Below are 10,108 nucleotides of genomic sequence, written 5' to 3' on the forward strand. Positions count from 1 at the left end.
GGGGGGGGGGGGGGGGGGGGGGAGGAGACAAACATAAGAGATTAACATAGAAGAAAATAAAAGATACATCTTCCTCTAAGACAGGAAAAGAAGAGAGAAGGTAAATAAATGTAGATAAATAAACACCTATGCTGAGAAATAGAAGGAGGAGGAGGAGGAAAACAAGGAGAAGGAGGAGGTGGGGGAAGGAAGGAGGGGAGGGGAGGGGAAGGAGGAAAAGAAGGGAAGGAAGGGAGGGAGGCAGAGAGGCTGAAGGAGATTGCACCCAATACAGTAAATCTTTGTCAGTAAAGTAAAAATCAAAATAATGGATCAGGAGTTGGACCAAGAGGTAACAGCATTAGTGTTTGAGGAAGAGTTTGAAACACCCATTGTGCTATTTGTGTTCACAAATCAACTACGGAAATCAACAGTGGATTAATAAGTACCAACAACCATCCAGAGCATTGAGGGTCAAGAGTCTGATTTCACACAAGTCCAAATCAGCAAATATTCTGTAGCCAAGAAGCAAAAGGACAGAAGGGATGTAGCAAACAATATTCCAAGCAGGGCACTGGGCATGGGCTAAAGGCTGAGAGGGGTTAGTTAGGAGTGGTAGGATTAAAATTTCTAGTCATGGCAACCAGATTGTACAAGGAAGCCATGTGAGGGCAGAAAAAAACTGTTAACAGATTTGTTAAATTATCCTGGGAGTACTCATTGGAGACAAGTATTTGCTACACCAGATTTGGGAAATGGGAAAGGTATAAGTGAAGAGGTTATGGTTATAGACCAGGCTTGCCTGACTCAGGCTCAGAAATAAAACAGCACCTGGGCACCCCAGTGCCAAGTGCGGCCTTGTTAGTGAAGAGGTAATATGCAACAAAGTGGGAAGTTCATCGTATGCGACCTCTTTGATCAAACTGTAATGAAACCATGACCTTAGGGAGTGGGAGACAAAGGAATGGTGATTTACAGAAAAGAATGTCTTCAAACGATGAGAATCAAAGAAAAGGGGACACATAGCAGATGAAAACTCCAGTTGCCATAGGACATACTTTGCCTTCCATTCCACAATAGCCATTTTTTATTACAGGATCTAAACAGAAATATTTGGGGCTATTATATGCTATAATCATCCTAAGCTTACAGGTTGTTTCTATCAAATAAAAATACCAGAGGCCTTGTTTATAACATATACTTATTCTGGACATGACTGCACTTAAACTCTTTTAGAAATATTTGCTACAGTCTCTTATCAAACATCTAAGGAACAATGCCATAGGAAACTTTCCTAAAGACACAATGAAAATATATGATTTCAGAGGCGCCTGGGTGGCTCAGTTGGTTAAGCGTCTGACTTCTGCTCAGGTCATGATCTTGTGGTTTGTGGGTTCGAGCCCTGCATCGGGTTCTGTGCAGGCAGCTCAGAGCCTGGAGCCTGTTTCAGATTCTGTGTCTCCCTCTCTCTCTCTGTCCCTCCCCGGCTCATGCTCTGTCTCTCTGTTTCAAAAAAAAAAAAGAAAAGAAAAGAAAAGAAAAGAAAAGAAAATATATGATTGCAGCTTCCTTTTGTCAAAGTAGACATCATAATTCTGAAAGGCAACCATCATAAAGTATCTCAATAAGTAGATTTTTGTCCTGCCTTTGCCTACCAGTTTGATACTTACGGCCATAAGTATCAAATCATAAGTTTGATACTTATGGCCATAAGTATCAAATCATAGAGTCTCTGGTTAGCTAACACATGGCATGGTATCATTCAAATAAGAGTATTAGAGTCTGGGAGAGGAAGAAAAATCTATGATACATAAGGCATTAAAGAAATTGAGTCATAAAATCACTTGTCCAAGGTCACAAAGTGAATTGGGGCCACAGACAAGCATCCTTGGATCCCTTTAAGAAGTTCATTTTTATCCCATTGATCTTAGTATCACCTCAAATGCATAATCTTGTGAAACTTAGGATCAACCTGAACAAAATTGTCCATAGTTGCCCCTGCCCAGCTCCTCGAATCTTAATGAGAGCCATTTGGGGAGACAGTGAGCAAGATCAGTTAGTCACCAGCTTTCCTCACTGGGCATACCTTGGCTGAGTGTCCAACAACATCCTTGAGGCTTCAGGTGAGAATTCCAGGAAGGGGACCAAAGATTCCTTTTAACATTAACTCTTGTCCTTCTGGCTCTGTTCTCCCTTGCAGCTCCGAATGGCCTGGCTCATCCGTGGAGTCTTGCAGGGAAACATCTCCTTGGTGCTGGTAGAGAATAAAACTGGGAAGGAACAAAGCAGAATGGTCTGGCATGTTGCCACCAATGAAGGCTTGAGCCTGTGGCAGTGGACGGTGCTGCCTCTTCTCGATGTGGCTGACAGGTGAGCTGCCACTCATTTCTGTCCCTCTCTTTTCTTCTATCAACCAAGATGCAGAAAGGTGTCATGTCTTTCCTCTCCCCATCCCCTTTACCCAAGACATGCATCCAGATGAGCACATGCATGTGCGTGTACACAAATATGTACACACACACAACACACACACACACACACACAACACACACACATACATGCACACTTTCTGCAGACTTATAGGGAGCACTGAGTTTCCATGCTAATTTCCATGCTAATGAGCACTCATCTCTTGCATCTCTGGCCTGGCCTGATTGGCTGCCTCCAGTGTCTGTAGTAGGATGAAATAAAACTCATACTCATGACTTTGAACAACACGTATTACTGCCACATAATAATCAGTCTTTATATGTATATAATATTTTCTCTTAATTAATGCATTTCGCCTTACTTTCCCATTTGACATTTTATTTATCCCTTATTAACAACAAAATCTGTGACATAGGTAGTACAGACCTCATCATGTTCCATTCCTGTCCTTTCACAAGATTCTCATCTCATCCTGTAACTAAAGAGTTACAGGACAAGCAGGTTGGCATCAGAGTGAGGACTGGTGCTCAGGTCAGTTCAAGTCCAGGGTTTTGTAGAGTGAGGTCCCTGAAGCAAGTAGATAAAGGAGATGATAAATTCTTCAGTAAACAGAGGAGTGATTCTACCAGAGGCTCTGACTCCTATTTGAATTCTACACTAGTAGCTTTGTGACCTTGAACCTCTCTAAGTCTTAGTTTCCTCATCTTTAAGCTGAGAGAGTTGGACTAGAAGATCATTGACTTTGGGTGGCTCTGAAATGAAGCAGTAACCACTGACATCAACTGCCATTTGTCTCCCCGGGATGGCACCAGTCTGCCATCTGCAGCCAGCTGGGAGCAAGCAGTGCCTAGCCTAGCACAGCAGCTCACATGACTCCCTGATGAATCATACTGCACCCTCAATGGTTGGTGCGCTAATCTGTTGAGACCAAAATAGACAGAGGGCAGAGGGTGGGAGTTATTTCTATAAAGGGGGGCAGATAAGTGGATCCGGAGGAGGAAAACCAACTTAAACAGGCTAAATATCAAACCCAGCACCCCTAGCACCTCTGCATTAGACTCTTAAAAACCCATCCAAATTACCATCCTGATGGATTCACCTCTGAAAAATGAGGACAAAGGACTGAAGGCAAGGTGAGGGTGATGCCAGCTGGCATGGAGCTTTGTAAGGATAAAGCTGGGTCTCATATTCTTCACCCGAACTTCACAGAGTCTGCTATTTCCAAGAGCTCATAACTTCAGCTGTGGTGTCATAAGGAGAAGCGATTATCCTCACTCTGAGCACCAGTTTCCCACTCCTTCAAATGTGTGGGGGTTAAGGATCAAAGCCCTTGGACATCCTGAGGCACAGTGCTACCCTAGGACAAATGGATTTAATTAAAATAGAGGAAGGGGCAGTGTGAGCATTCCATACCACAGACTGGTCTTTTGTCCTCTGGGATTGTGAGAGTTGTATGCAGGGGATGGAGAACAGGAAGGTGATGCCAGAGCCCTTCCTCCTGGGAGATGCTAAATTAATTCAGATGAATCAAAGCATTTTTTTTCTCCTCAATCCAGCAAGTCCTCTATCTTTCATAACCACCCCAGGGGATTTAAAGCAAGTAAGATGTTGACTCTGTTCACTCCCATCCTCGAGAGTTTCGTTTGAAGAAGACCTTGTTCTCAGCCTCCCTCCAACCTATTAAAGGCTGTTTACCAGACTGACATTTCCAATATTGGTACTGAGACCGATCTGTCCAGTGGGGATTCAGACAAAGGCCAGCTTGGTTTGATGATGTCTTGTGACCTAATAAGTGTGCAATTACAGAACACACAAGTGCCACCATTCACCAGGAGCCTGCACACCACTGACATGCTCTGATGTAGGAAGCTACTCGCCCCACCCAGAGCAAAAGATGATATAGAAGGCATCAAGACCCAGAGGTAAATGGAACTGCAGGAGAGGGAGTTTTCAGTTGCTAAAATCACTTACCAGTAGAGGTGACTGGCCATAAAACTAAAAAAGCACTGTGGATGAAAGAGCATAGGCTTTAGGATCAGATAGTCCCAAGTTTAAAACTGTCTCAGGCACTCCAAGTTTAAAACTGTCTCAGGCACTCACTAGTTATGTGACCCCAACCAATCACTGACCCTCTCTGAGCCTTGGTGGCCACATCTGTAAAGTAAGTATAATCACAGTACAACTTCACAGGGTTGTTATGATACTAAATAAAATGACTGTCAAAAGCATCTATATATAATAAGTATCAATAAATTTTATTTTCCACATCCTCCATCCTCATCTCTCAGTTATGCAGCTTCAAATAACTTATTGAAAAAAAAATAGCACAAGTCACAACCACTGATCTTCCAAGTCAAGCCATGTTATATAAAACAGAGATAACAAAGTTTATGTCTGAGGCTTAGAGTAGTAAAGTGCTTGGTAAACTTTCTGGCCCACAGTAAGTGCTCAGTCAGTTATAACTACTACTAATAATAATAATTAATAATAATAATAATATCTCCCCACCTGATACCTCAGAAGAGACTGGGATGGCCCATTCAGCAATAATAACCAGTCCTGCAACCCTAAGATTATAGAAGTGGGTGTTCTTCTGAATTTGCTGTCATCAGTGTTGTGTAGACTCCTTCTAAGGGGAAGGAGCAAGAAACACGTTCTTCCTTTTCCTTCCAGGGAGAGTGAGCTATGGCTGCCAAGGTGCCAGAAAATGAAAATGGGAGGAGGGAGAGGGAGAGGAAGGAAATGTATAATGGAAAGATAAGGAAAATGGATAAATGACAAAGACAAACTCTCTTCCCCCCAACCCTTAGGTAAGCATTGGCTCCTCCTGTACCACCTGCTTCCTTAGGCAGGTTCTGGCTTTAGCTATTCAGCACTCACGTCCTGGACAGCTCCCCAAGCACGGACCTTGACGGAGCAGCAACTTTATTCCCAATGCTGTCGCAAATCTCCACTCCTAGCTTCCCCAACATTACATTACATTGCATGCATTACAAAGGTTTTTGAAGCAACTTTTATTAGGGTTTACAGGTTAGCTCTAAAGAGCTCCCAGGTTTTAGATACTTCTTTCAGTTCAGTTGTACCTTGCTAGATTCTTGCTTACAGGTTTCTGTACCTTCCATTCTCTTCACATGAAATGTTCTTCCTCCACCTTCCGTATCCCTAACTGACACTCTTCCTTCACTTTTTAAAGGCCTCTAGACTATATAGTACACCTACAATATGTTCTCATGGCCTTAAAATAGCCCTATATAACTTGTCACTCTTTACTATCTTTTTTTTTTAATATCTGAATATACACATTAACAAGATAAAGATCAGATCTGTCTTGTATATCACTGTTCCTTGAACATCTAGAACCATGCCTAACAGACACATCATATGTCCAACAAATATGTGTTTACAGAATGATGTGTTGAGAGCAATTGCATACATTTCCAAATTCCAGCTGAATTAACTGAAAATTTCCCTTACTGGAACCCATCTAACATTCTTCTTGTGTTCAATCTAACAAAACAGATAAAATCATATTATAATAAATAGTGCTGCAAAGTGTTATGTATATCAAAGCAATACCTGTGTCTCATCAGATGAGCCCCAACAGCATTTTTTACTCATGGCAAGAAATTTTCTTTAGAGACTTGCCTGGTACCTGGACTTTCTTTATCTCTGGTCACTGTTCTGTCAGAATCACTTTATAAGAAAGACTTTGATCCTAACTGTGTGCCCTAATCCTTTTGAGTAGAGAGATCTAGAGCTGAGCACTTGAGAGCAAAAAGCTGTATTCACATTGCTGCCACCACATAGTAGTTTTTCTGTGAACGCTCAAAGAATATGCCATCAGTATATAAAAGCTGATGATGGGGAGACATTGATCCATGGGATGGCATTTCTTCTGTCCATTTACCAACAGGCAAAGGAGGAAAAATAATGTCATAGTCTGTCATCATTATGAAGTGAGTTTAACCATAAAACTATACTATAAAGAGTAACGAGAAAAATCTCCATGAGTAGTGCCCATGATATTTTGAGCAGTGGCAACATCCCTGGAATGCCGATATGTGCTTTCAAGGTAATTTTAAAGGACAGCACCAATTCAAATATTGACTTGATATGTGCTTAAAAGTTATCTCATTATTTTACAGCCACCTCATATAACTAGTTTTCTTCATTCCCTCTCCCATTCAACTGCCATTCTTTCTGTTGGAATTAATTCTACCTTTACTCAAATGGAAGAAAGGCAGATTCTCTTCCCTTAATCTGTCAGTCTCTTATAAGGACACACCCCTAGTTTTTGTCTTTATAATAATATATCCTAGTAAATTCAACACAATATTCCCACACCATCTTAAGCTCTGACACGCTCACAGAGCAGAAGCAGGTACTAAGTTTGACTCATTACAAGATAGATTTGGAAACACCATGGATCAACCCTTGTCCCACAAATCACTGCATTCATACAGCCAGATAGAAAGTACATAACTTAACGTGCATGTGGAGGCTCTATTCCCTGGCATTATCATTATAAAGGCTTTTAGCCATACCCTATATACATAGTCTAACAAGAAAAAATGTTCCCTCTGGAGGTATTGAGATTTCTTTTCCTTTTGTATCCTTTGTCCTAAACGACAAGTAGTGTGTTTAACAAATGCATCTTTCAAATGGGATCAGTTAAACTGAGAGTTATGTCTTTATGTACTTAGGCCAAATTCCACAGAGTCAAGATTTTTCTCATATCCCATTCTTGCTTCTAATCCACAGAATCTCCACTTTGTATGGGGTGCTATCAGACAAAACTGCCCCTTTCTGTAGCATCTTTCTGTGATGAGAAAGGCATTAGATGGGCATTTTTATCACTTATTCTTACTTAACTAGAGAAGCAATTAACTTCCAGAGAAAGGAAATCCAGAAATTTCCAATGAACCCTAGTTTGCAGGTCTAAACACACTCCTAAAATGTTGTGTTTAATTCAGATTTTTGAACCAAAGCTTCCTCCTAGAGCCATAGGAAGATTTATAAATGATAATGACTGGAACTAGCATTTGTTAAGTACTTTACTGCATGCCAGTCACTGTAACAAGTACTTTACATGCATTATCTCATTCCATCCTTAAAACATCCCTTGAGATAGATACCATAATTAATCCCCCTTTTTATAAGAGTAATATGAGGTCTAAAGAGGTTAAATAATTTTCTCTTAGCCCTTAGGCTAGTCTACTTCTGTGTACAAGCCTGAGGAAATGAAAACACAGTGCTTGGCATGTAATAGAAAACTTGATAAATGATATAGCCATTGTTATTAACAAAATATTTTTATTTTGGATTTTTTAGGCCACACCTCTTGTTTATTTTGATTTAGTTCATTATCTTTCCTTTGCATTATCTACCACTGAAATCCATCATCTTAATTCTCCAGCCGAGCTCCTGCTGAAGACCATTTCCCACCCAGCCCTTGCCTGCCTGCCTTCTCTCACCCCTCCAGCCTGGGCAGCATCACCAGCACAGGGGGATTCTTTTCTTTTTATTCTAGAACACAATGGCCCCTTCCCCACATGGGTTTTTAAGTCATCACTCTATAATGCCTTTGACTATTTCTACTTCAGAGCTAGAGCATAAGTCCTAATAGGCATTTTTCATCTGCAAATGTATTAATGTACCATGTCTAACAAAAGCATAAAAATAAAATACATTTAGTTATACATTTAACAAGCCAGCCTCCAGTAGAGAATAAAGTTCACTTCCAAAAGGACTGACACAGAAATTCTAGGTCATATAATGCCTGCATGGTCCCTAGGAAGAGCCAGTGAAAGGTCAGGCCCTGGGTTCTTCACTTTCTGCCTGCCTTCCCTTCTGAGGAAGTTTCCATATGAAAGAAGTGGATGTCACCCCTGCAAACCCCACACACCAGTGTCTGCTACCCCTCTGCTAGACAGGCTCCACCCATGGTCACAGCAGCCTCTGGACTACTCTACACTGTGCCCCATGTTCTTTGTATTCACAGCACCCATGAACCTGCCCCCCAGAGTGCTTTACCCCTTCACAACTCAAGGTGCCCACTCTATCCCAAACCTCTGGGTAGGTGGGGCAGATGTCATCCCCTGTTTTCAGGTGAGAAGACAGAGGCACAGAGGAGTTAAATCGTAGTCTTATGGGTAATTAAACATAGAGGCTCTTCCTTAGAGTTTCTTCCATCTCCTTTCAGTCCACCAGAGAACACCTGTGGATGCTTCAGTGTAAAATGGTATTAACCTCCAAAGTCATCCAGATATTATGTATTTATCCAGCCAACACTTACTGCCCTACTTGGTACTAGGTGATGAGCCTACCTGGACATGTAATGTATTTCAGCCCTCTAGGAATGTCATCTATAGGGAGAGCCTGGTAGGAAAACAAAATTTTGGATCACAGGGAAGTAAGAGCCAGAGAGAAGGGAAGTACAGACAGAGAGAACAACATGAGGCTCAATAAAGCCACAGCTGTTGGGGCTCCTCACTTCCAAACAGGCTCCTCTCTGGTAGCCAGTTTGGTGTTCTCCCTCTGCCAGATATGCCCATGCTGACAGAAGCAAAGAGCAATGACTGTCACCTTCGAATTTGTTCATTCATTCACTATCAACAGATACACATCAGACACTCACTCAGGAGTGGCCCAATAGGCTTCAAAGTCAGAGGTGAGGGCAGAGGGAAGGGAAAGATCTCAAGGCTCTGCTTTCTTAGGTGATACCTCCCCCTCCTGAGTGAGTCTGACTGCCCTAAGTCCGTGAATACAGGCAAAACCCAGCACTTCTAGGGCCCTCTTCATCGTGGGTAAAGAAAAAACATGATGTTTTCTGCCCCCAACCAGCTGAAGCTACAGAGGCTGGGGATCTCAGCATGCTTATTCACATCAGCCTGAGTCAGTTCTCTGCACTGGAAGAAAATGGTAGACTCCAGAGTAAATTTAGGTGAAGCAGGGTACATAGCACTGAGTAAACCCAGGAAGCTCAGAGTTCTTCATGGACAACTTGACTTTGCTCTCCTTACCTTCCCCAGAGAGATGAGGAACTAGCATCCCAGAGCACTAGACCATACTCCTTAAATCCACCTTGCCTTACTCAGGCATTTCCCTAGTCCTGGAGTGGAGTGTGCACTAGGGGATGGCTGTAGTTGTGACAGAAGGGTACTTCTGAGTCCTCCAGCCGGACCAGGGCTAACTTTACCCATCATCCTACTCAGAGGAGTGAGTTAGTCATCAACCCAACCATGTCAGGTACACGGAGAACACCTAAGCAAATAGGTTTGTTATACACAACATGTTAGTTAGGTAACACCACCCAAGGTAACATTAAACCTCCAATCCTCAGAGATGTACAAAAAAAATTATTTCTTGCTCATGTGAAATCCAAAATTAGTGTATTAGCTGGAGAGTGGCTTTCCATCTGATTATTCAGGGGCCTAGCCTGCTTCTCCCTTTGGCTCAATCTTTTCTCCAGGTTTGGAATCCCTTGCATTAAGACAGCCAATGGAGAAAGGGCTTGGGAGGGGAATCTCATATAGGAAGAATTTTGTGAGTTATTACTTCAGCTCACTTTCCATTGGCTAGAACTCAGTCACAAGGTTATATTAAGTGCATGGAATGCTGAGGAATGTGGTCTTGCTGTGTGCCCAGAAGAAGGGAAAATGAATTTGATTGGGGGGGGGGGGGGGGTGGAATCAAAAAA

The 10,108-nt window shown here is 42.1% G+C and overlaps 1 protein-coding gene across 1 annotated transcript in view; it reads left to right on the forward strand.

Annotated features, from left to right (window-relative positions):
• Positions 1–10,108, forward strand: part of ALK (ALK receptor tyrosine kinase) — a 670,565-nt gene that overhangs the window by 572,579 nt on the left and 87,878 nt on the right. The window contains exon 9 of the mRNA XM_077774140.1: positions 2,180–2,349. Coding sequence (XP_077630266.1) covers positions 2,180–2,349 — 170 coding nt within the window. The remainder of the gene's footprint in view (positions 1–2,179; positions 2,350–10,108) is intronic.

Source organism: Crocuta crocuta, unplaced genomic scaffold, assembly GCF_008692635.1.
Source record: "Crocuta crocuta isolate KB4526 unplaced genomic scaffold, BGI_CrCroc_1.0 scaffold246, whole genome shotgun sequence".
NCBI lineage: Eukaryota > Metazoa > Chordata > Mammalia > Carnivora > Hyaenidae > Crocuta > Crocuta crocuta.